This window comes from Pholcus phalangioides, unplaced genomic scaffold (genome assembly GCF_987345545.1).
Source record: "Pholcus phalangioides strain wild (caught in Gottingen) unplaced genomic scaffold, Ppha-v1.0 ptg000015l_1, whole genome shotgun sequence".
Taxonomy (NCBI): domain Eukaryota; kingdom Metazoa; phylum Arthropoda; class Arachnida; order Araneae; family Pholcidae; genus Pholcus; species Pholcus phalangioides.
Window position 1 is genome coordinate 46,955,250 of NW_028301608.1, and position 27,575 is coordinate 46,982,824.

Genomic DNA, 27,575 nt, shown 5'->3' on the forward strand with positions numbered 1-27,575 from the left:
ATGTGCATTATAAATAGCGCCATCTATTTTGAAAGTAGGGAACTTGCTAGGGAAGGTACGTCCCGTATTTTCACTTTTGAAATTCGTAAAACCTTCACTCACGATAAAATTCCAAAATTTTTATTCACAGAAGCAGAGTTTTAGGATCAATAATTTTTTTCTTGTTTTTTTTTTCTCCGATATTATTCAATAACTTTTTTTTTCTTTTTTTTGTACATCATCAAATATGATATTCGGTTACATATAGGGTAACCATACGTCCCGTGTTTCCCGGGACAGTCTAGGTATTTTCTGTTTTTTTGGCCGTCCCGACTTTTTGGCAAAAGTGTCCCGGTTTTTCCCGTATTTTTACACGAAGCCTACTTGAATTTTTATTCTTTATTGAAGTCAAAGATTGACAATATTTTTCAACTCATAAATTATTTTATGATAATTGCAACTATATATAAGAATATTAATCTCCCACATTTGCCTTGAACGTTTGTTTTTCGTGGAATACATTTCAATCTACTGCAATTTGCAGCATTGCATCATTTCCCGTCATTGTGATTTCCCCGTAATTTCAACAATATTTGACAACTTTGTTTGGTTTTGGCGTCGTGTTTGGCAATAATTGGCAATGTTCCATATTTTCCCTTATTTGGAATCTCAATGTCCCGTATTTCTCTCGAGAAAGTATGGTCAGTTCAGTTACATATGATATCGAATTGACAAGCGGTTTTTCTTTTTCTTCTTAACCACAACCACGTGTCATTTAGAAATGTAAACAAAGGGGATTTTCTCTTCTTCCCGCTATTTTTTAATTTCGGTTCAGATTTAAAAAAAAAAAATTTTGAAAGATGCTGGAGATAAAAATCAGCCACATCGTTTCATTCAGCAGCGAGGATAAGGTGATATTTTATCCATTGTTTAAATCCTTTGTCCAAGTTATGCAAGTGCCACCTTTACGCCTGGGCCCACCCGGGCACGGCCCGCATATAGCATGTCTTCTCGGGCCCCAGGGTAGGGCCGTACCTAGAGGGAGGCAGGAGGGTGACTGCCCCGGGCGGAAATTTTAAGTGGGAACAAAGAACATCGTTATAAGATTATCGAATTCTAAAGTTGTGTGGGGACAGCAAAATAATGTATGCCCCTGGTGGTAAAAATCCTAATTACGGCCCTGCCCTGGGACTGATTGATTTCTTGGGAGTCCCTTGAAATAATATAGGGAACAGATGCAGTATAATCCAGATCACCTTGGCGACTTTTTTTTTTTTCTTCGCCAAACACGTCCTACAGCCAGAGGAGAAAAGTCAGGCTGTGACTGACTACGGAAAAAGAAAAAAAAAAAAAAGCCAGTGTAGAAAACATAACACAAGCTGAAACCAACAATAATATTGCAAATAATATTAATATAACCCGGACTCTCTTCGAAATAATAAATCGATCCGGGCGTAAGTTTCTCTGAGTACCAAACTCTTTAAAATAATAATAGCCAGACCAGAATTTGTGGTTTCCTCTGGTTGGGCAAACCGCCAGCTTAAGGACTGCCCTTGTGGGCCTATGAACAATGGGAAAGACAAGGTTGTGAATGTGCGTGTATGTCAGTAGAAGGTGGAAAACTGTCAACTCGGTGGATATGTCTGGACATGTCATCGGTGCCGGAGCACAGTTGCATTCCAGGGAAAGTTCTCTTCTCTTTTCTCTCTCAGTAAGTGCGCATCAAGAAAATAATTATACCATTTAAAGGGAGGAAAAAGCATGATGATCGTATTGCAGTGTAACAAACCTATTGGTGTTGAGCCCTTATCAGTGCCAGCGCCCTCATTGGATGTCTTTTGGTTGCTATTTTGTATCTATTGGTTGCTGTTTCAGTATAGGTTGGCGTGCTTACATCCCAACCTGCGGGACTCCTCCACTACGTTTAAAAAACCGAAACTAGAACAAGGTACAACATTAAGAGATGTTTTGTCTTTTATAAAATTTTGAACTTTTTTCTTACATTTTATCTTTTGAAGTTTTTTTGGGGGGTTTTTAAAAATAATAATAAACTATAAGATAATGATCTTTCTTTACGACACTGAAAACAGAAGGGTAGAAGTTACAAAAAGAATAAATATATCGGAAAAATACAACTGACAGAAACATAATCCTAGTGAGTCAAGATGCGTTTAGACAACGAAAAGGAAATGACGCTTTTTCAAATGCTATTTACAGAAAGGGAGACACCATTTGAATAGCCCACATTACTAGCACCACCTGGAATGGAAAATTTAAAAAAATTGCATTAACCTGACACCATTATGCCTGCCTTGACGACTTACAGTGTCCTTGGCGGTGTGGATCCTACTGTATCTGTACCGATCTTCTTCAAAGATCAAAAAGTTTTTTTTTAAGTGACAAGCATTAAAAACTGTCGAAAACCTAAATGAATGCTTTTGGATAATGTTTCGAATACAATAGTTATACAACGTGATAGAAAACTTTTTTGCGTATTAAATTGTTTTGTTTAAAACATATTAATTTATTACAATAATTAAAGCAAAATATAATTCGTAATTTTGAATTTTTTTACTAGAACAGCGGTTCTCAACCGGTGCTGCATGTGCACCTCCCAGGGGCTCCGCGGCTACCCAAGGAAAATAAAATGAATCAATAAATCGGATAGATAAGTAAATAATAGAGTCCTACCACACAGGTTCTGCCATAAAATTATGTACAAAAAAGGCCTCGAGTGAAACAGGGCTCTGCGAGTCAAAAAACGTTGAGAACCGCTGATCTAGAATGTATGAGAATAGGCCTATAGTTTTATGGTTTATTTTATCTGAACTACTCATTACCCGTGTTAACCTATTTATTTTAAGAGAGCACAGGTTACTGAAATTTCATATCATGCAAGTAAAATGTTTTATTTTGCTTCAATATATAATTTTTCGAGCTGGTACGGATACAATGAAATTTGCATATAAGGAATAGTTTTGCTGTTTTCTTTGACATCGTTATAAACGGGTTCGACTGCATAATCCCTTTTGGCAATGAATATGTGCTTACAAACTCATTTCTTTCCTTCATATGTGTGTATTTTATTCAAGGTACACAAAGCAGACCATCTCCTCAAACCAGAGACTTATTACAAATGGAAATGTGTGACCCCTGGTGAGAAGAAAGCAACGGTCACAGTGCAGCTAGAGACACCTTCAGTCATTCATTACATCGACATAGGAAATGAGCACTCGGCTTTTGTGGAAGTTCTTGTCAAGCGTTCTGATGATCGAGATAAGGATTTTCAGGCATGTCGAATGTGTTTATATTACTCTAATCATTAATTATTACTCTTTCTCAGAGCTTGACAAATCACATGTGCCAGGTCACCTTGGCCTGCGTAATTTTTTTTCATGTATAATAGTTGAAGCCTGAGAATGACACAATTATCGGAAATCATGTCAGTCTGTCTTGAAACATGGAGAAGGATCCTTACATACTAGACACACGAGGAAAATACATTATTTTAGACAGATTTTGTTGTGGGGGGGAATGCTTGGGAATGAAATTTTAATACTGTGTATGTACTGATTGTAATATCCATGACCAATGGATAGCTTCTTAATTCCATCATCATCGCATGGGCGTTCACAGGGAAATGTTTCAACAAACTTAAAATCTTGATAGACAATACTGGTATATATGGTGGCACCTCACTATGTTGTCATACTATGCAGAGAAAAAAATAGGTCTGTGTGCAGGCAAATAAAAGACTGAAGGAATGCCCAGGTTGATAAGATGCTCGCCTAAAGTACCAAAGGATGTTTAGAGGTGTTGCGAGTTCGATACCCGGTTCGTCCTTGTCAGAAAAATTTCCTGACACAGGTAAAAAAAACCACTAAAATGACCACAGGGAGTCCCCCATCAAGGATTTGGCACACCAACCCCTCGATGAGTATAAAAAAAAACAAGCCTGACGATTCCGAAATTGATCCTGATATTGATCCCGGTCTAATTAGCCCTCGTGTGCAGAAAATGACAATGGTGCGACAAAAATGATCAAATGATCTTTGTTATTAAAAGTAAAGTGAGAACCTTAAACATTCTAGTCAAAAATTTGTTGATAAAAAAAATTATATTTCAGCTTTTTTGTGCCCCTTCTCCCATTACCTGACTTATTATCTCAAATTTATTTCCATTCCCCACAAGATAATGGGGTTTGACTTCTATCGTGTAAGCTGCAATTTTCCAATAGCCTACAGATTATAATAATTGAGTTTTGAAAATTTACAGGCATTGCTTGTTGCTTCCTCATTTATGAGTCCACTTGAGAGTCGCAATGGTACTAACGCCAACAGAGTTAGGATGTTTGACACTGACAAGCTGGCTCAAAATTTGAGAGATGAGAAGTGGGATACAGTGCAAATTGTGTGCACCCAGCCATTTAACAAGGTATTATCAGCTTGTTATTAGTGATGACTTTATTTACCTATTTTGCTTTCATTGTTAAAATGAATTTGAACCTATAGTAATAAAGAGTGAACAAGAAGTCCTGGACGCATTTTAAAAATTAGTAACAAATAAACCAATTGACATAGAGATAATACTGTTTGCACTAAACTACTAATCATGGGTGTAGAATTTTTTTTTTTCATGAATTAAAAAATACTTTGAATTCCACTCACAGGTATGTAAAATAAAAAAATGTATAAAATTCAACACTAACAGTGCATAATTAATTGTTATGACTATTTGCATTACATAAAACTACCGTATTCCAACATGAGCAACTTTTCACCTGTTTAGATGTAGCCAGAGCTAAAAAAAATCTACTCGTATTCAAATGTGATAGCTTTATATTACACAAATTGGCGTAAACATTAGTTATGCATTGTTTTTGTTGCATTTTATGTACTTTGTCGAGGTTTTATTTTTGCAGTGCCACCTGTGAGTAAAATTTTAATTTTTTTAATTTATTGAAAAAAACAACTCTAGTGCTAATGATAAGTATTTTAGTGTAATATGCATTCTTTTATGTCAGTTGGTTGATTTGTTATTAATTTTGAAACGGTGTCCAGGACTTATTGTTCACCCTTTATACAGGTATCACTCGCTTCATGCAATTTTGCTGTTTAAAAGTTTATTTTAGGAATTCCAACCTGCAAAATTCATCTTGGAGTTTAACCTTGGAAACAGGCTTGCAAATTAAAGATTTATACAGGGTGCATAGTAAACTGGGGTATGGCGTTTTACTGGCGAACTGTTAATGTTAGAGGTATACTTCCAATTGAAAAAATTTTCACATGTGTAGTACTCAGATATGTCTTTCATTTTTCTAGGGGTTGTATAGTTATTAAAATATGAAAATTAACTTTTTATACAGCCCTGTGTGCACCAAAACCGAATTAGAAAGTTGTTGCCTCGTTTCATAGTTCCAACAAAAAAAAAAACTGTGTTCCTAAGTGAGATATTTGAATTTAAAAATTTTTGAAAATTTGACAGAAAACAGAGTTAAATGCAGAAAAGCTGTTTTACCTGCATTTAACACTGTTTCCCCCCCCCAACTTTCCTCCATTTTTGAATTCAAATATCTCGGTGAACATTGCACTTAAAAAAGAAGAATTTTTTTTGTTGGCATCAGGAGACAGCGCAACAACTTTCTAATTGAGTTTTGGGGCACATGACTGTATAAAAAGTTGGTTTTTATATTTTAATAACTATACAACCCTTACAACCTCTTGAAACATGAATGACATATCTGAGTACTACACATTATTTGAAAAAATTTTCTAATTGGAAGTATACGTCTAAGATTAATGGTTCGCCAATAAAATACCATATCTCCCATTCGCTATGCGCCATGCATAACATAGTTAAATCCTTTGAATTTGATGATGTAGTTGTCACAAATATGATAGAAATTCTTAGATACAACTTGGCAGATCTTACTGATGAACAAGGTTTGGTATCACATTAACAATGCCATGAGAAATTTAAACGAAAAAAAAAGTGGTTCCATGTAATTAGAATTTTTATACTTGAGAGAAATATGTTAAATTCTCTGACTTTTTGCTATGAAAGTTTTTATAAGGAGACAAAAAATGACTTTTTTCATTATAAAGAGTTAGCCTGTATATCATACCAGGCTCTTCAGGAAAGAAAACATCCACACTCACTAGAATCAATCGGAAGTAATGAAGACAGAAAAAGTATTAATTTAAATTATTTAATTAATATTTAATTTAAATTAATACTTGCCGATGATATTGTATTATTTTACTCAGCTGACGATTTCCAATCTCTGACTAACCTAATCAATACTGATTTAATTAGAATTCAAAAGTGGTTTGTTGCTAACAACTTTCAGATAAACACATCAAAAACTAAGTTTATAAATTTCTCTTCCCAAACTAACATTCACTTTTACCCTAATTTAATTTTCCATAATCACAATTGTACTATTAGTTCTGATTATAATTGTTCCTGTCTCGAACAAGTTACTACAATTAAATGCCTTGGCATATACATTGATCACAATCTTAAATAGAAGAGTCATGCCAAGTACACTTGAAAAAAAAAACTATGACTAGCAATTTATAAATTTTACTATCTCAAACCTTACTTGAATCATACATTTTTATTACTCCTTGTTTCACTCACTCCTACTATATGGTCTAACTGTCTGGGGGTTCTGACTACCTTTCAACCCTTTACCCTATAATCAGCCTCCATAAGAGAACAATTAGAATCATCACAAATAATTTTACTACACCATCAATACAACTTCAACATCTTAGAATACTTACATTGCGTCAATCATGTTTCTATAAATCTATTCTCCTCCTATTCAAAGGTCAATTCTCTTAACCTTTAAACACATCTCTATCTTCAAATAGACTAAATAATATGTATTCACTTCCTTACCTCATAAAACCCTGTGGAAGAAACATTTTACTTATCCCAAAATTCTACAGTACTTTACCACCAGAAATCACTCGTAATACTAATTTATCATACTTTAAAAAATGTGACATGTTCTTACTTGATGGTATAGAAAATTTGTTTTAATGTTTTTCTGTTGCTCATGTAATTCTTAAATAATGTAACAGTTTAATTTAATTACATGCTGCATCTAGTTGTTTTTGCTTTGATTCCATCATCTAAGAAATATATATTTTTACATGCAGCATGTAGAACTGCTTTTAAATTGCACTCCTCTGTTGCCATAAATTTTTATTTTTATTTGAATTTTTTAGTTGAATACTTTGTTTTCCATACTAATTTTTACGAGCATTTACCAGAATAGGTAATTTTTTTTCATTGACTCCTGGGTAAATTTTTGTCTTTTTTTTTCTTGTACTTTTATGTGATAACAATAAATTTCATTTGGATAAAAAAATCATTCATATTGCCTTAATTCATAGAATTTATTCATATATAAGTTTGAATACGTAATTCATTAAGAAAAAGCTCCTTTGCTGTTCGGTTCAACTTTTTTAATCTTGAAGAAAACCGATCCCCCATCCTTCCCATATTAAATTCAACTCACTTTTCATGATTTCGTGTTGCATGACTGTTTTGTAGAACCAATTAATTGCATAAAGCAAGTGATGCCTGCATATCTAAAAAATGAACGGCACTTATTGGCTATAGAAACTGATATGTATAGTATCAATCACAATTTTTATTGATTTATTTTATTTATTGTTGTATTTGTGTTTCACCAAACAGAATGTCCAGTATGGGCTTTCTTTTATCAAATTTCATTCCACATCTGCACCTTCCAAAACTTCAGCGAAAGAAAGGGACTCGAAACAAGTTAGTAAAAAAAAAGTTGTTTGCACAACTTCCGTTTTCTGTATCCGTGTAGAAAGTCTGTGTTCAAAAAATGATAAATTTTAAATGGCTTGTGATGTGCTGCCTAACTCTTTTGATATGAGCAGTCCATCACAATTCAGTGAATGCTCAGTTTGTACCAATTATACATGTGCCATACTGTGGTTATTGAAATATTTTCGTAATTTTCTAGTCTGAAGTCAAAATTGGTAAATTCAAGCTCAAAGATGACGATAAAGAACAAAGTCCTCTCCCCATTGGACATTACTACATGAAAAAGAAAAAAGAGGAAATCTTGCAGCCAAGTATGTATTCCTAGTTTACAAATAATTTTCATCCTTTATTAAATAGTGAGGTTGTTTAACTTCTATTCATATTTTTATTACAAAAAAAAATTTAATAGCAATAACATTGTTTAAGTGCATCTTCAAGTCCATCCTTGAAGATTTTATATTCATGCCACTGATTCTTTTCTCCTTTCCCGTAATTTTTATTCTTATTTTTAATTTTCAGGTCCCCCTGCGATGCAGCATTCATCATTTGCTGCTGCTACTCTCGCAAAACTGGAAAGTAGTTCACCAACTGGTCAAAATGTATGTTTTGCAAATTTTTGCTGCTCATTCAGATTAAAATTTTGATCTTTAAAATACAGAAAATAATTTCTTGCTGTTTTTGATCATCAGGAACAAAACGGTTAGTAGCAATTAATGTTTCATATCCAGGGCCAGAACTAAGGGACAACTGTCCCAGCAGGCAAAGTTAAGGAAGTGTAAAATTTTTTGGAGGAACAAAAATATAGTTATAAAATTATCAAACTTTACAACAGACGGAGGTGAGAAAATCATGTTTGCCCTCCGTCGCATAAAGATTTTATATATTCCTGTGCATATACCATAACATTAGTCCTCAAATTAATACTCACTGTCATCCTGCACTTCAGTTCCCACTGCAATCCTTTCCTCCCCCCCCCCCCACTATGCAATCCATGGTGGTAAAAATTATGTTCTCTTGGATGCAAAGAAGTCTGATGGGATGGGGGCTTCAGAAAATTTGCTCCCATTTGCAAATTTGTTTTTGTATGTGATTGTCTAGAAAATGGAGGAGATTATAATTTTTTTCGCACATGGTCTGAGAAGTATGGTGGTTAACACAGTGTCTTCTTTGGATCAATTATTGCATCTTTCGTTCTGTTGACAACCACCTTGAGCAAAATCTTCTGTGAATGAGACAATCTCCTAACAGCTCCCCACTTCTCCCTTCTCACTGACTGCTTGGTGTCCAATACTCTCGATTTTTGCTGCCAGGGCCATTGGGCTGCTGAAAACACATTTTAAAAAAATACTGGATGCCAATTACTTTGACGTCTAAAAGCATAGGACAATAGCTTTTTGACAAGAAATTTCTGTTTCTTTATATAATATCAATTTTTGTTATTCAGATTGAATAATATAGTAATTTTATACAAAACACATAGAAACCCAGCTTCCATTTGTGGACTCAGATTTATCATTGCATATACATTTTTATCTATTTATGTAAAATTGATTTTCTGTCTGTGTGTGTGCGTTTTTTCTCTGTACAAATGTACAGTTTTAGATCTATCGTCGTCAAATTTTGCATGTATACCAAATGACACACGACTTAAATGATAGGCTACTTTAAAAGTTTGTCAGAGCTGGGCAAATAACTGTCGAGCAACAATGGTTTCTGGGCATCAACAATCACTTTCGGAATGTTTACTTTCGTTGTCATGGTTCCCTATCAATTCGTATCAGATGTGTATATGCCTTTTACAATGGTTTTTCACTTCTTTAATGCTGCCAAGTAATGAGATTTAGTAAGACTAAGAGTAATGCTTTTTGAATAGATGTCACAACCAGCATCACTTTGAGGGTTAGGCAAAGAATGATCCCATAGAAATCAGTGTTAAAATTGCTGATTTTACTGTAGAAATGAAGGAATTTAGTGCTGTTTTCCGCCATATCAATAATTTAAAAAATTGAATTGAATTCTTAGTTTTCGAAATATTGAGTTCACTTAGAAATATGAAGCTGAGAAAATTAAATATGAAGTAATTAGCCGAACCTACTTTTGAGTTCAAAATCCATGCAATAACATTGATTTTAACTTTTCAGTTATATCTTCTCAATCATAAAAATTAATGTGCCCATGTTGTCTTTTAATATTCAACTGCATGTATTCATATAGTATAGGATGTTTTAAAACTAATTATAGGCCTGAAAAGTGCATCGAAGAAATTCCACAGCTTTAATTAAGCATTTTTTGAAGCAGAAACAGGCACATTAATAACTTGAAGTTCAAGAAAAAAAAATTGAAATACCTAGTGCCAGAAAATGTCAGAATGATTCACCTTTTTTATGAGCTAATAGCAAATCGTTTTCAGAAATTTGAGATTTTGCAAGGAGAAAAATAGCTTGAAAGTTGTAACATAACGTGTAATATAGTTGTATGCAGGGTGTCCTGTAAATGCTATCGTTTCCTTTATCTCATAACTTTCTTTCGTAGAGGTATAATTATAGTTTAAAAAATGCTCAACAGGTGTTCAAAAATTGCCTTGTTTACCTATTTTGAGAGTGAAAATACAGTGTGTAACAAAATAAAAAATATCCAAATTTTTATATGGTCTTCCCCGTGCTCAAACTTCCAATGAGAAAGTTGTTGCCCTTTCTCTCCTGATGCAAACAAAAAACTTCCAGGTTCCTAAATGCAATATTCACTAAAATATTCGAATTTGGGAAAAGACAATATTAAATGCGAGTAAAACTGTTTTTTTCCGCATTTAAACACTGTTTTTTCTCAAATTTTCATAGCACTTATAGGACAACCTGTATAATTGTTATAGCATACTTGTGGCAAAACATGGAAAAAAGGAGTTGAACAAAAATTGTATGTTAGTGAAGGACTTTGGGTTATCGTGTTATAAATTATCATATTATAATAGGCTCATATCATTTGAATCACTGAGGAATTTTTTTTAATTTGTCATTGACAATGTTACATTTTATTTGTCTCAGGTTGCCAGCCAAAAAAGGAAGCTAGCAGATGATGCTATATCTTCATCATCAAGTCCTCCTGTTAAAAGATCTCCTGTAACCCATGTAAAGAAGGAGAAGATAGGCTATAAAAATATTTTTGGTTCTGATTCTGATGACGGCGAGCGTTCTACATCAGTCAGAGTCAAAGATGTCAAAAAGAACATACCCAAGACTCCTCCTCCTATTTCACAGAATAACAAGATTACCAAAACACAAACTGATAGAAATTCTATCGTGAAGGATGTCACCTCTAAAACTCAAACTAATAGAAATTCTGTACCTAAGGATGTTGCTTCTACAACTAAGCTGAGAGATGAAAAGGAAAAAGGTTTGAATAATATATTATAATATATTAAGCATTTATTATTTTATTTTGTTTATTTATTTTTTGTCATTCTACGTTAAGACTAATTGGACCAGGACCCTTATAGTTTATAACAGATTCCAAGCAGCTTTTCTTTTATAGCTCTCACCAAAAGGCTCCAACTTATTGAGACAAGAACTTTTTTTGCCATAGTACATGCTTTTTTAGTTCTCTTCCTGCTATCTTTCATCTAGAGGTGTTAATCCCATTTGATGGGAGTAATATCCCTGGTCAGGGAAAACTTTCACAAAGAATGAGTAAGTTTTGAACTCACAAAACATAGTGTGTTTTATGGTGAACCAGGTGAATGTCTTACCATCTTAGGTTAAGGCACCATATTGGAATTTATCTTCATGCTACCTGTTATCTGGGCTAAATTGCTTTCAACAGCAAAGACAGAAAAATACGATGTGCTATAGACAAATAAATAGATTTTTAAAAAAACCAAAAAAAAACACAGCAACATATGTTTTGGCAGTCATGGGTGCTATTTTCAAGGTGAAAACAAAGTGGTTGTATGAGTAATCCCAGAGTAATCTGTGTGATCATAGAACATCTTTGTTTTCATCTTGAAAACGGCACCTATGAGTGCAGAAACATATATTGGTGTATTTTTTAATTATTTGCCCGTAACACACTGTATTTTTCTGTCTTTGCTAGTCTTTTCTCATCTGAAATTTTTCTTTTTATTAGATTTAAATACAAATTTTATTGGTTACTTTGTTTTGTAATTAAAATAAATTCTATATAATTTCGTTTAAGGGTATTGAAAGGGCTTTATTTAAACTAAAAAAAAATTCTGTCAAACCGAAATATTACCAGACATTTACAGCAGATATTTTTTATTTATATCACAAAATATTCAAAGCAGGAACTCATGTTTATTGCAGGAATCCACAAGAAGCAAAAACCTTTCAACAAGATAATGGCAAAAGTTGTCTTCGTGCTAAGTGGATTCCAGAACCCATTCCGAAGTGAGATTAGAGATGCAGCTCTAGAGATGGGTGCTAAGTACAAAGGAGATTGGGATTCCACATGCACTCATTTAATGTGATTATCTTTAGCTTGAATAACTTTTATTTTTGTGAATGAGTCGCAATGCAAATATTTGTATGCAAAAATGCATATTTATATGTTGAAATGTATTTTGATGTACAGGGTGTTTCGAAAGGAATCACCTGATTTGAAATGTAGGCCTATATGTTATGAAAAATATTGAACATAGACATAAGATTAATTTTATATTACTTGGCTAATCATAAAGTTTTTTTTACAAACCAAATTAAAGGTGCTCAATATGTCCACCTTGAGATGCACGGCATATGTCTATATGGTAGTCAAATTCATCCCTAGCTTTTGCGAGCATGTTTGCATCCACTGTAAGTGGATTTCTGTGGACTACGTGCAAAACTCTGTCAGATACGCTCCACATTTTTGTCTGACCTGTGGGGACAGCCAGGGGATTTCCCTTTACACAGAAAACCTGTGTCTCGGAATTGTTTATACCATCACTTAATGCTGTGAGCGGTAGAAAGTTCAACACCAAAGTATTGTCAACAAAAAGCACGATGAACAGTTGTTACGGACTCACACTTCACAAAGCTTAGAATACGAAATGATTTCTGTTGTGCAGTCACACCATCTTGACAAACACTAAAGTGGCAGCTGAAGGAAGAGGGTTAGCACTACGTGTTGGCAACTGGGTGAAACTGAAGATTTCTCTCTTTCTACCTATACATTATTCGATCAAAATAGATTAAAAGTTGAATAGTTATGATTTTTTTAAATCAGATGATTCTTTTTGAAACACCCTGTATATATTTTTTAACTTTCAGATGTGCATTTGTCAATACTCCCAAGTATATGCAAGTTCTTAGCAAAGGTGGTAGGATTGTCAAAAATGAATGGATTTTTGACTGTCACAGAAAGAAAATGCTGCTACCTTGGAGGAAGTAAGCTCCTTTTTTAAGTTCCGAGGTGACTTTTTTTTCTTTAATAGCTGGTACAATAGTTTCTATAATATGATTGGTTAGAATCAGCTTCTCGATGAGATGAAATTTTCAAAAGAAAAATATACAAACAATCTGAAATAAAGTAAGAATTTTTGGTAGTAGTGTACACCCAAAAGTAATTATTATTACAGTACTTTTGTACAGTGGTTTTTTCTTAAAGCCATAGTAATTTTCATATCTGTATTTAATAGGAGAGATCACAGTGAGAAGTATGCTCAAAATCTGTAATGTTTAGAAATTCAAGGCCACCATAAATAAGCCTGAGTTATACTATTAGATACCCATATTCTCTCATGAATGCATGACATTCTTAATTTTCTTGTTTGTAGGTATATGCTCGGCAAGTATTCAAAAGACAGTACTACAGAGGAAGAGGATGAGAAAGAAGATAATGATCAAATTAGCCAAAAAACATTGAAAGGAAGTGAAAAGGGTAATTATATTTTTTGCCCTAGTACAAATTTTTATGCACATTCAGTAATTGTAATACTAGCTGTTACCTGCAGCTTTGCTTGCTTGAATTTGGTAATCTGAAAAATTCCCCCTTCCATACCCTTTCGGGGGTTGAATTTTTGAAAAATTTCTTCTGAGTGAGTCCTTACATAAAATAAAACTACTGATCAAATTTCATATTTATAGCTTCAGTGATTTTGGCTCTGCAATGATATCTCCATATAACTTTTGACTCCCCCACACCTTATGACCTCTTCAGCAGTTGAATTTTGGAAAAATCCCTTTTTAGTGAGTCCTTACACTATAAAATATGACCAAATTTCATATTTAAAGCGTCAGCGGTTTCGGCTTGATGATGATGAATCTGAAGTCAGAACATGCTATTTTATATATCTAGAGATTTATCTTTGAAGTGGGCAGTTGAGTGATACTATTAGAGGAACCCATTTTATGTCTTTCATTTATGCAAGATTAGCTTCAGTTCCAATTCATTCCTTGCAGACTCAAACCATTACATTTTTTACCTCTGACATTAAATCAGCTTATGTATGTGCACACATGAGAGTATAGTGGATCTTGCTTATAACTTTCCTACTTAGAAGATTTTCCCATTTAGTTTGATTCATTTTCATGGTCCCAACTCTTATTAACCCTCACTGAGATTTTCCATTTGAAGCATTTTCCCACTTACAACGTTCTTTCATGACAATTTTTTGAAAAACGTTATGAGCAGGATCCATCATATCATACAGTGAAACCTTGCTGCAACAATACCCAATATAATGATAATTTTCTGTCTACTTTGAAATTGCCTTTCCTTTGTGTTAGGCTCCTCTCAATCAATTTCAATTTTCAAAGATCAAAATTTGAAAAGATCAATTTTATTTTCATTTATCAGAAGTTTCAGAAAAGTTCATAATATTCACCGATTTTTTTGTATTTGTGTAATTCATAAATTTAAAATGAAATTTTTTTTCTGTGATTGCTTTTTTTTACTGAATACTTTTTAAATCAAAAATCGTGCAACCTAAATTTATTTTTTTCCACACTAGAAAGTAAAATGTATTGATCACTCTTTTCTGCTCATATTATTATTCATTTTTTAATTAGGAAGTCCAAGTTCTGCTTCCCCAAAGACACAGATTTCCACCCACAGTCCCAAACCAAGCACAGAAACAGGTATTAAGCAAAAATCTTTATTCCAAGTTTCACAGCCTGCGACTAATGATGATGGAAATTCAAGCTCAGAGAAGTCTGAAGATGACTATTTAGCAGATACAGATGTTGATAGTTATTCCGGTGGGGATACTGAGGATGAATTCAAAAAGTAAGTTGTTGGTATTATCATGGTTTATTACTTTTCAATTATTTGATTTAGGCGGTAACTTTTTGTACAAATTACTGATTTATTTACTGTTACATTTCTGATGTTGAGAATGTGTTATTCACCAGATAATTTTCTTTTTTTATGATATAAATGTTTTTCCCATCTAGGTTCAAACAACGTCAAGCTGATCGAGTTATAAGAGAGCAACAGCAGCAGTCTCCTGGCATTAAAAACAATCTTCAAGCAAAAGATATACGAAATGATGCTCGTGATAATGACTCTGATCATAAGAATGGTGCACAACTATTTCAGAAGATAGATACAACAGACATTCCACTGATAGCACTACCCAATTTATTTAAAGGGAAATGTTTTTACCTGTATGGAGATTTTTCAGATGAAGAGTTACACAACTTGGAGAGGTACATCACAGCTTATAATGGGTAACTCTCAATTTCATTTCTGTTAAGTTCAGTTTTTCTTTTCTTATCTTGTGCAGTAAGTATTTATTATAATTTCAAAGGAGTTTTCACGAAAGCCTAGTTTCAAATACATGCAGTGGTAAGATGCTCGTCTGCATCCATGAAGGTTACTGTTGAGGTTCACGGGTTCAAATTCAGGAAAAGAACATATATAGGAAACAAGTTCTTTACCAACCTAGCCTGGGGCGCCTACAGATAGACTGTGCCTTCATTCCCCGCCCATCTCCACTGGTTGGAAATTGCTATATGGCAATATGACCAGAGTTGGTGTGCGGTAAAGTGGTTTCAAACATTGTACAATTCTCAATTATCTGGGTTGTGGGGGGGGGGGGGAAAGCTGTGTCCTGTATCATATACTCATTGGCACTGGTGTAGGTCAGATCTAGAATGAATTATTAGTGATATTTTTAAGCATGCTATCAAATTGAACAATATTTGTAGATACTAAATAAAATGCAGCTGAACTTTGCTGTAGCAAGCCCCAAAATATAAAAAAATGTTTATCTCTATCCCATAGGATGTTCTTTTATTACATTGAATATAGAAAAAAAAATTTTGTCTAAAAGTGATTGTATTACTATCCCATAATAACAGAATTTAACTGTAAATACATAATTAAAATATTATTAGTGAAAAAAAAAATACAATAGCATGCAATCTGCACATACAAATATAGCTACTTTAAAAAAGCAAAAAAGATCTTCATTCCCTATTCCTGGAAATTTACGAATCCCCAAAACTTTTTTATGAAGTTGGATACTCAGTAGTCTGTAATTACACTACACATTGAAAAATTGAGTGTAAAAATTACACTCATAAGTACATAATTAAGTACATAAATTCATCTCATTAGAAATCGAGATATTTTTATTGTATATTTTGTGTATTATTTGTCTGAAAATAGGCAGGATAATTGTTCAATTAATTTCATCTGATTAGCAATGTTTTTCCCCTTTCATAGTTATATTGCTGATTACATGGGACAAGATGTCAAGTATGTTGTAACCAAATCGAAATGGAGCGGAAGTTTTGATGATGTAAGAATTTTGAGTAGTTTTCGCATGACAAGAATCATTAAATTGTAGAATAAATTGTGAAAATATGAAAGTATTCTATCTTTTCCATAATTAATTTTGAAATTAACATGCCAAAAAACTTGCATAGTGTAGTTTTCAACATAAATTCAAGTGACATCTGTGCATTTTTTTGCAGTTTATTAGCATTTTTTTACCCCCACAGTTTATGAAAAGAATTTTGGCTTCTGAGCATATTGAGCACAAGTTCTTTACCCTTTGATCAGTTTCCTTTCTTAACACTTCTTCAACCCTTTCACTATCACATAATGAGAAAATAAAATAATTATGTAAATTTTTTGGTAAGTCATTTTAGTTTTAAGCAAAGTCTTAGTGATTAGTGTGAAATGATTACAAAAGGCTAGATGTTCCCTTTCATAAAGCTGGACTCTTGATTCGTGAAGGTGACACAAATGTTTTACTTCTATTTCAGACATCGCAAAACATTTTATGCTATATTGCATACTTAGGACTTTGTTATGGCATTACTGTTGATTGTACTCGCAAAAGTTTGATGATATCTTTCACTTACTTATGACAGTCATTGCTAAAATAATTCATATTTCATGTATGTGAATATTCTGCATTACTTTTGAAGCAAACAGCTAGTGACTTTTTTTACTGCTGCCAGATTGCTGAGGGTTAATGACACCGTTTGTTATTCAGAAAGTCTTTTATCTCATTTATATTTGATTTACTCATGTATTTTTGTTGTGGTAATTTTTGTGAGAATGTACACTTATAATTTTTTTTTATTTAGGCTCTCACTGAAAATGACAATCTGATATTTGTCCGGCCTGCTTGGATACATAAATGTCACCAAAATGGAAAATTTGTGCCTTTCCAACCATTCATCGTTGTCCCTGACTCGTGATTCACCTTTGCGTTCATCACTGTTCATAAATGTGTACATATGCTCTCTTCCCCCCTTTTTTTCATTTTGTGTAAGTTGGCAAAAAATCCACACTTCATATGAGATTTGATGTCTCTTTCGCACCTCTCTTCACATATTTTACATCGTCAAGAAAAAATGATGACATCTAATTGCAAAATGTGTGCTCAAAAATTGAGTTCACAATTTATGATCTGCACTATATTGTATATGAATCCTATATTTGTGTTTAACCTATGCTGTGGATGTGTACTGAAATATTGTTTTACATATACAGTAGAACCTTGATTAACCAGAGAGGAATTGGTCCATAGTCACCTTGGATATCAAGAGCCTCAGTTATGTTGTTTCATGTTTGTGCTGTCATCTGTCTTTTATATTCTGAAGTAAAGATAGAAATGTGGGATGATTCCTGAAAATTTTGAAACTGTTTGTTAATCATTGATAAATTTATTTTATCCAATGATAGGTTTTATTTGCACATATTAAGCTCTAAATATGTCTCTTGAATTTCTTCAGCTAACCTTGACTTAATTTCCAGAAAATTTCCCCTCCAAAAGTTCACTGACAGAAAATTTTAAGACAATTCATTGATTGGAAAATTAACCAACAACATTCATCACCACATTTGTTCCTAATTGACTAGCTAAAAACAGTGATAGAGTGAGTGAGCTACAGAGACAATGCGTTACTGAGAGAGTATGAATGATAAAGTAAGAGCTGTCTCAGATCATTATCTTGGTCACTCATTCAAAAATATGCATGCTGATGATGGAGATTAATTTTCCTGTTGATGAATTGTTTGTCTGGGAATTTTCCATGAGAAAACCATTCATAGCGCAGACTTTCAACTTCTGCTCAGTTGTGCTTTCGATCTCCAACCATTGTTTCTACAGCGATTGAACCAATAATGGATGTAATAATTCCATGACCAATGAGATCTTCATTTTAAGATTGCTAATAGTTCCCCCTCCCCTTCTCCTATCAAGACAAACTCTCTTCTATTTGCTACTACAACCCGATATTTTCATTCCACTCATCCTGCAGTACCTGTAAAAGGAATACATAACCAATGGCATACCTTGGGCAGACCACATACCTCGGTTGATAGATGCTTAGTTAATCAAGGTTCTTCTGTAATAAATAAATGCTTATCTGTCAAAAATATATTTTTGTCTGAGAGTTCTATTAGAATGTTATTATGAAGTTAAATGAGTTTTGGAGCAACTTAAAAAGTTTTAGTATGATGAGTTTTTAAAAAAAATAAATTTTTTCTGATATAGTACATATGAGAATGCATTCGGAGTTGTGTTTCCTATTTTAATTCAGATTATGGGATGCCCTCATATTAATGTCAGATTTTGGTCTTTTTAGTTATTTTTTAAATTTTTTCTTCATTACCCTTTCTTCCAATTTTATAATGTTCCCAAGTTTTAGTCTAAATCCCCCCAAATGTGATTTGAAATCCAGACAACTTGATTATTATTCTGTGGTTATATCCCCTTCCGTGGTATTCAAGAAAATCTTCAGAGGGAAGGGAAGGGTTTTCTCTTAGAACTAAATAAAACTAACCACTGTCATAATCCAAATTAGTGAAGAAAACTTAATGTTTCCTCAAAACAGCTGTAACAAATTTCTACAGTTGGTTAAAAAGTATTCACAGATCAAATAAAAGTAGCTGTTTCTCTCTTGATCGGGCTGCTTCAACTCTCTCTGATTTTATTCAATGTCGAGATGCCACACATGTTTTAGTCTGTGATGTTTTTTCATTGTTGTGATTATTATATTTTTAGATTTCTATAGCGTTGTGCATGGGTCAAGCAATCCAAATAATGGGTGATTTTATAAAAGACTAGCATCCAGTCAATGATATTTGTTTCTAGACCAATGTTCCAGGCTCTAAGCTGCACATTGGTGAAAATTTTTTGGTGCTTGAAAAACCACCTAATGCACCTTTGGCATATTTCCATACAGTGCACATAAAATAAAAATTAGAACAGTTTATGTAAAATTCGCTGCCAACTATTCACCACAGGAAAAATCACTGACCAACAAAGGTTGGTTGTACTAGTAAGAGAACAACCTGGTGATAGAGTGTGCTTTGTAAAAAGTGAGTTACCTACCTACTGAGAGAGTGATCGAGTGAATGATGAAGTGAGTGACCTTAAAGATAGAGTAAGTGATCTAGTGAGTGAGTGGACGACCCAGTGGTAGACTGAGTGATAGAGTGACAGACCTAGTGAGTAAGTGCGTGACCTGGTGATTGAGTGTACAACCAACCTAGTTAGTAAGAGAACAACCTGGTGATAGAGTGTGCTTTGTAGAAAGTGAGTTACCTACCTACTGAGAGAGTAATCGAGTGACATAGTAAGTGGTCTAGTGAGTGAGAGTGACTCATTTGCTCACTCACTGACTCATCAGTTCACTCATTGGCTCATTTGGTGATTAATTGTTTTCACTCAGTGAATCATTTGCTCACTCATTCATTCACTCGCATTGAACTGTGGTCAGTGAATTGTTTGTCTATGAATTTTCCAGACACTCTCAATTTGTTCAAAGTAACCCGGAGCCATGAAAAATTCTATAGAAATTTATAAACATTCTTATAGTTTCAACTATAAAGGAAGTCTCTGCATGTTTTCTCTCTCTTTCCTTAAAATCAGAGAGATAGCGATATTATTCCAATCAAACGGAATGGCTTATCCTTATTAAAGATATTTTTTTATGCACCACAGGAAAGGTATCTCTAATTGTTTATCCAACATTGCAAGGGAGACCAGTATGCATATTTGTCCCAGCTCGCTGAGTATCTTGTTGCTGCCTTAGTCGCAGCAGCTGATTTACTATTTCAGACTGTGAGTCTTGATAGCCTAAGAGAATCATTAAGTTGTAACGAATCCAGTCATGAAAATTTGTGGCGCCCATAAAATGACTCCAAAATGCTAACATGTCATTAAAATTTTATACTATATAATTACATAGTAAAAAAAAAATATGTAGTTGCATATTTACAACTTATTTTATTACTATTTGAATTTTCGGGAATAAAATTTTTGTTTTCATTTCTTCTTTTTGCATTTGAAATTCTTCACCAAAGATCATTTTACTTATAGCGTACATTTTACAGTGTATAGAACGTCCTGTAAGTTCTAACGCTGCCTTTATCTCAACCATGCATCACAGAGGTGTGGTTATATTTAAAAAAAATGCTCAAAATGTGTTCAAAAATCATTCTGCACCAATTTTAAAAGTGAAAAGTACTTACAGTTCTTTAGTACGAAATATTGTTCCTCCTTGTAAACAACCCTCTATAGAGTAGAAGAAAATCCAAAATGTCTTGAAAAGAACAAACAGCTGCGGAAGCTCTTGCACTTATCGGATAAATAACATTGGATCCAGATTGAATCTGATGACTGAAGAGGAAGTTCAAGACTGAATAAATTTGTCTATCGAGAGATAAAGCAACTGTTAAGGAAGAATATACTGTTGATGTATCGACTCTCCTGGACAATCAACACTGAAGATAATAACTTGGGGGAAAAACCCATGACAAAACACTGTTCCAGAACACTGAGAAAGGACTGGACCAAGTGATGAAATTTTTGACTTTAAAATCGCTATGGGGGATTGTGTTTTTCTATGTGTTTACATCACACTGTTTTGCCAAATAAATCTGTATGCAACCCAAGTTCCAAAGGATGAGTTTTTATGCTTTTTATCCATAAATTTAGCTACGGGCATGAAAACAACTTTTTTACTAATATAATTTTTTGCATGTATATATATATATATATATATATATACACATACATACATACACACACACATACACACACACACACATTATCTTTTTTTCTTCACATTTAAATCACAGTTCTATTGCATTCCTTTTTTTTTATTTTGCACTTTTAAACAACCATTTGAAACTTCATGTCTTCCATCAAGAATTGATTGATTCAATTTAGAAGTATTTCTTCATGTTATGACATTCTTTAACTATTCTAATTTTTTTTCCGGTTAATTAAATGAAATACTCCCTATTGTAAAGGTGCCTTTGTAATGCTTTCCCTGCCAAGCATTTTCACCCTTGCTGATGAGCTCTAAGTGTGCAGTGAAACAAACGGTGTCCCACCTTATATATTAATAAAAACTAGATTTTTTTCCAATTTTCTGAAAAACCTAATATGTACACCCATATATATATACATGTATCAGTACATCAAATTATTTTCATATTTCAATGTCGCGGTTTCCACATCTTAACAGCCAGTTCAAATCCATATCACAGTGAACGCCTTCATCAGTGAAAGGAGTTCCTTCGCATGATAATCTTATTAGGGGTGTCTCCAGATGGTGGTCACCAAGTTGAGCTCTATTTTTTGAGTTTATATAATTTAATGTCGCAAAACCACATTCAAATAATGGTGTTGAAAGAGGCAAAGTCAAGGCAATTATGATGAACCTTCTATATTCTGGATACATAAAAGGTGTGTTATCACCACCTTCTCTGCATTCACTGATATATTTGCAAAATTCTGTCATTTTTATCCCTTATATTTATGTAATAGTTCTTTTACAAATAATCATCCTTTCCTCTCGCTAAGGCCGGGATTACACTGTAAAAGTTTTGTAAAAGTGCTTTTATAAAACTTGAAAAATACAACTAATAAGCTGATTGATTACATTCGAGCAAATGCAGCAGATCTGTTTATTGGTTGTTTTTTTCAAGTTTTATAAAAGCACGTTTACAAAACTTTTATAGTGTAATCCCGGCCTTAGTGGCGCTTCTTTAGGAAGTATATTTTCATCTTTATACAAGGCATTCTCATTTTCTTTACAATAGAGACAAATTAAACTGTCCACTGCTTCATCAGAACTTGGGTTGTAATTCGTTTTTGAACCCTTATACAGAGTATCATTTTTATCATTGGACTCGAAAGTTTCAAACCTGTTGTCCAAGTTTTCATCCAGATGGTCTAAAAACTTTTTCGCTTTCTTGGAATTTTGATCTAAATTTAACATTTTTTTTATTTGTCTGTAATACTCATTTCGTTTTTCGAATTGTGAAGTCTTTCAAACATATTCCAGGGTTGTTATAAAATTTTTCAATTCAGAATTTCGTTAATTTCAACCTCTCAAGGGTTGAAAAATTAAGGTTGTCTGCGTGAAAAGCAAGAGATAGTTTGTCAACCAAGTCCAAAACATGTTTTAAGAGAGAAATGTTTGCAACGAAGTTGGACTCAGATACTCCCTCTAAAAGACTGGAGGATTTGGTGTCAGTCTCCTTTTTTCTTAAAATTAAGGTAGGTAACGAGCATTGTACAGGGATCGGAGCTAAGTTGCAAATAAGTCTGTATAATCAAGTTGGAGCTTCCACAAAGAACATGTACTCTCAACGTATTTATAATTATATATATTTGTTTATATATATACCTTTTAAGTGTATTTTCAAAAGCCAGGTGGACAACGGTCCCCCAAATGACGGGCCTGCAATGAAGCCTGTTCAAAATACTCTTTCATAGGATTAGATATCCACGATCACCCATTTTCTGCTCTACTAAACCAGACGCATGCACCTCGTCCATATTCCCTTGCGGAACTTCTAACGAATTGGTACACCACATTGGAATGTGTGTGTATGTATAGTGAACCTTTCGTGAAGTTTGTTTTTGTGTAATGCTTGTTATGTGTAGTGCTGCCATCTACAATCAATTTTTTAAACTATGAGTTTTTCTCAACTCGTAGAGAGTGAAGTTTGAAATATTTTTCAAACGATGATTTCAATCCTTCCAAGTGTTCGACTGTTAAATTCAGCTCGGTTTATGACAAGAAATCGTGAAGCGTTTCAAACACTTCCAAAAAAGGGATACCTCGTGCCTAAGTTCGAACAGCCGCGTTAGGACTTCACCCCGGGACAACCACCTAATTCAGTGTGTTAAAGCAAAGTGCTGTGAAGGCTGTCCATTTCTTCACACAACAATTTAAACAACCCGTAGTTGGTAGGATTCACCTTGATCAAGTTGACAACTTTGACCGCTTCATCAAGAGCGTTTCGCAAATTTGGAGGCAAAGGTTTCGATGCGGGGATTTGTTTGTGAATATAGCAGTGAGTCAATTTCATTTTGGGGGCGACTTCGGCCACGCGTGCACGAAGGCCTGAGTAGCAACCTTCCATGGATTTTCCTCCATCTGTGGTGAGCTCAACGCATTTCGACCATTGAAGATTGAACTCCTTTTTCAACGTAATAATGATCAATTACTTCAAATAAGTCTTTAACAGTCGCACGACCCTTTAAATGGGTGGCAAATAAAAATATTTTCTTCGAATTCTCTTTCAAGTACTTACAAATTACAAGTACCACAGAATGTTGCGAAAAAAAACAAAAAAAACGTCGGTACACGTTTTTCATTTATTACACACGTCGCCTTGGATAGAAAAAAATTCATAACTTTTGACGGGGGACTTTGAATGTGCTCTCAACATCGTCGGACATGTCTGTATTCTTCGAGACACTGTAGTATTTGACAGAGGTATTAAAGTCATTACATGAGCACTTTCCTCTGCAAGCGCATGCATCTGACAGCATCTTTGATGCACGGTGAAATTAAATTTTCATCAATGGTGTGATTTTTTCCTCTTCTCGCAATATGGTGGCTAATGTAGTAGGAGGCCTCGGTATCTTTGACAGAATCACTTTTGGCAGATTCAAAATATGTTTTCACGTTTACACGGTACTTCATTTTGGTGTTTCAGCCAACTTCCGCTTCCTCACAGATCCAGTTTTTAGCCACTGATCCATCTCCGGGTTCAAACCATCCCGTCGCCGCAGTGTGGTCGGCTGAAGAGGGTTTTCCACGGTTCTCAACTTCGAGTCGGAAATGCAAGCCGATCTCCCCGTTAAAAAGTCTCGCCGCAGAGAGCAACAGGCCTACAACGTTACAATTATTCATTCATTACACTGCACTCACTACGAGTTGAGAAAAACTCATAGTTTAAAAAATTTATTGCAGATGGCAGCACTACACATAACAAGCATTGCACAGAAACAAACTTCACGGAAGGTTCACTATACATACACACACATTCCAACATGTACCAATTCGTTAGAAGTTCCGCAGAGGAATATGGACGAGGTGCACGTCTGGTTTAGTAGTAGCCACTGATCCATAGCGCAAATCACGTGATTACTAGGTGCTTGGTAGAAAAGTGTTTGAATAACACGCCCACAACAAAAGTTAAACACAACACGAATTAATTTTTCGTTTCAGTGCTCAGCCCGGCACGTGTCAACAATCAAATTTGAAACGCCGAAGAAAAGTTAGCAGAAAGGAAGGAGTGCGCAAATCCGGATAATACGTTAGGCGCGGGCGGGAGGAGGAGGGAAGGCCGATTCTTCCAGCGGATGCAACCACTCTGCTATAAGAGACTTTATTGATTGACTTTATTGGAGGTCAATATATTACAACTGACAATATTAGTAAAAATCTCTACTTACTTTTTACAATTCTTCGTAATCTTTTTTTAATACTCTTTTCTTCGTTTTTTAGATGGGTAGCCACCATTACTATTTTCTTTTCGCGTTACCCCCTAATGGCCTCTCATGTACCCCCAGTTGCGAACCACTGTCATACGGTATACAGGGCCGTCATATAAGGAAATCATTATCTCCTGGGTAAAGAAATTTTTTTTTGAGGCTCTTTTCTAGCTATAAATTTTTTCTCCTTTCAATTTACATGATCACACTCGAAAATTTTGACCAGATCTTAGTGTCACTAAGCCCCTCGGACCCATGCGTTAAGACGGCACCGGCGGTAGGACTGATGTCATGTCGATACCTGGCCCCGGTCCCAGAAAGCCTCCACGAGAAGCTTTGACGTCACTGAAGTCACCCATTTGACCTGTAGCCACTGGACATAGCAGTCCGACGTATGCGAAATCTTCACCTTCTTTTGCAGTATATCCAATGACAATGTGCGACTTCAGTGACGCCACGAGCTTCGCGCGGAAGCTTTCTGCTATAGAAGGTGTTGCCTCGGTCCGACGGTTGGGAAATACAGTATCTAGACCACAGAAGCCTGTGAAAGAAACAGTAACCTCCACAAGCGTGAAGCTGGCAGGGCTCAAACCCGGGAATCCGGAAGATTTCTTAAATTTTTTTGTTTACTCATACAGTAAATTTACTAGACCGTGAAAAATCTGGTCTGGAACCCGCACCTAATTTTTAAAATCATTATATACCAAATTTCATTATCAATAGGCACCTATGCACTTCAGGTAGTGCCGTGTTGGACCCAACCGGGCACATCCAGAAGGCCTTGAATGAAGAGCGGGTGTAGGCGGGCGGGCGAGGGGGGGTGGCGGCTCGGTATTATCAGATATAGTTATGATATGCGAGATTAAGCATGTGAATTGGTTGTGAATTATTTCGATAATACTATCTAACTTCTATAAACACTCTAAGACTATAACAAGAAAAAGCTATATAAGGGGGCATTCAAGTATTACGTCAGTATCGATGGGGGGGAGGAGAAGGGGGTTTCCGATTTGCTGACTTTTGATGACAAGGGAGGAGGGAGGGAGTTTGGATGATGCTTACGTCATCAACCACCCTTTATGAAAATATGAAATATCCTTAATGACATCTTACCACGACCTCCTATGTAACCCCAGTTATATAGAAGGTCGTGATCTTTCTCGGTACGCCAAAGACGAGAAAAATTTTTTCGCTAGTGTGTGGACACCTGAACTAACATTCTCCCTAATGATAAATCCCTTATAGAGCCACTTTAGCGATCTCTAAATGTTTCACGGATCCTTCAAATGCTCAGGAAATGTGTCCGGGCCGCTTGAGTGCTCTGGAACTATGCAACGCATTATTCAAGTGATCCGTAATTATGCCACGGATCACGTAAGTAATCTGAGAATGTTTCGCATTGAGTGATGTAGAACCTCACTGGGAAGCTGCTTGTGTTCTTAAGTGATCTTTGAATGTGCCACGGACCACTTAAATGCTCTGGAATTGTGCCACGGGTCATTGGGTGCACGATCTGTAAACGTGCCGCTTAGTTCATTTTTACAAAATTGTGTTTGGGGGGGGGGCAAGCCACATCAGATAACCTTCAGGGCCACATTTGGTCCGCGGGTCAAGGGTTTACACCATATATGGCTTAAATGGTGGGTCGCAATGAATTTCTTAAAAAGAAATTTTGAGTTCTTTGCCTTCAAATAGCATTGGAATATTAACAGAAATCGATTATAACAACATATACAGGTATTTTCTTCCGAAATTTTAATTTTTTTAAAAATGTTTTTTACATTAAAAAAATATATTTTTCGTCATACCACCCTCCCGCGTACGTTTCTGATCAAATCAATATGCATTATGTGGTAGAGGGCAGTGCTGACGAAATTTTGCTGACAAGGTGGAGGTCAAAAAATGGCTAAAAATTTGCTGACGTAATACTTGAACGGCCCCTAAGCTAGAATCCCTATATACAACCATGGGCCCCACATCCTGAAGCAGGGCCCCTAGGTTGGGATATTTTACGGGCCCCTTTATGATGAATTTATAGCGTGAAAAAAAAAAAAATTATGAAAATCATCCAGGGCTGGAGCCTTATCAGCCCACCTCTTTTGGGGGCCATGTATACAACCCTATATGTCTTACCCTAAGCCAAGGCGACAACCTTATATAGTGGCTATACCCTAAGCCAGCGGTTCTCAATCTTTTTTGACTCGTGGAGCCCTTTTTAGTAAAGAAGTTCTATGGCGGAGCCCCGTAGGCCCATTTTTTAATTATTCATCAAAGTTACTGACTTATTTTTACTATTTAAAAATATTTATAACTATTTTTTAAATTTTACTGTTTTTCTTTTTAATGTCCTCGAGCGGCCGCGGAGCCCCTGGAGAGTGCACAAGGAGCCCCAAGGGCTCCGCGGAGCACCGGTTGAGAACTGCTGCCCTAAGCCAAAGCTTTGTAGCTAGAATATCGTCAAACTGTAGGTCGCTTGTTGCTTCCTAGATGGCAGCGCAGGTTCGAATATTTTGGGTTGCTTTTTTTGAAGATGATTTTTGCTGTAAGTTTTTTAAGGACCTGGCAACTGTGGTGCTACGTTTAT

The 27,575-nt window shown here is 34.9% G+C and overlaps 1 protein-coding gene across 1 annotated transcript; it reads left to right on the forward strand.

The window, feature by feature from the left end:
* Window positions 1-738: 738 nt before the first annotated feature.
* On the forward strand, window positions 739-20,525 carry LOC149076113 (DNA repair protein XRCC1-like). The gene is made up of 14 exons (XM_089243641.1): window positions 739-890; window positions 3,072-3,269; window positions 4,255-4,413; window positions 7,693-7,779; window positions 7,991-8,102; window positions 8,311-8,390; window positions 10,833-11,181; window positions 12,108-12,267; window positions 13,053-13,169; window positions 13,559-13,662; window positions 14,793-15,009; window positions 15,177-15,452; window positions 16,453-16,528; window positions 17,325-20,525. The coding sequence occupies exons 1-14, from the start codon at window positions 840-842 to the stop codon at window positions 17,436-17,438; spliced, it is 2,100 nt and encodes a 699-aa protein (XP_089099767.1). The 5' UTR covers window positions 739-839; the 3' UTR covers window positions 17,439-20,525.
* The last annotated feature ends 7,050 nt before the right edge of the window (window positions 20,526-27,575 follow it).

What these genes read in the sequence shown, in the direction of transcription:
- LOC149076113 (XM_089243641.1), top strand. Translation starts at nt 840, where the DNA reads ATGCTGGAGATAAAAATCAGCCACATCGTTTCATTCAGCAGCGAGGAT. An exon ending in CATTCAGCAGCGAGGATAAG is followed by an intron (nt 891 to 3,071) that starts GTGATATTTTAT and finishes ATTTTATTCAAG; the next exon opens with GTACACAAAGCAGACCATCT. An exon ending in ATCGAGATAAGGATTTTCAG is followed by an intron (nt 3,270 to 4,254) that starts GCATGTCGAATG and finishes GAAAATTTACAG; the next exon opens with GCATTGCTTGTTGCTTCCTC.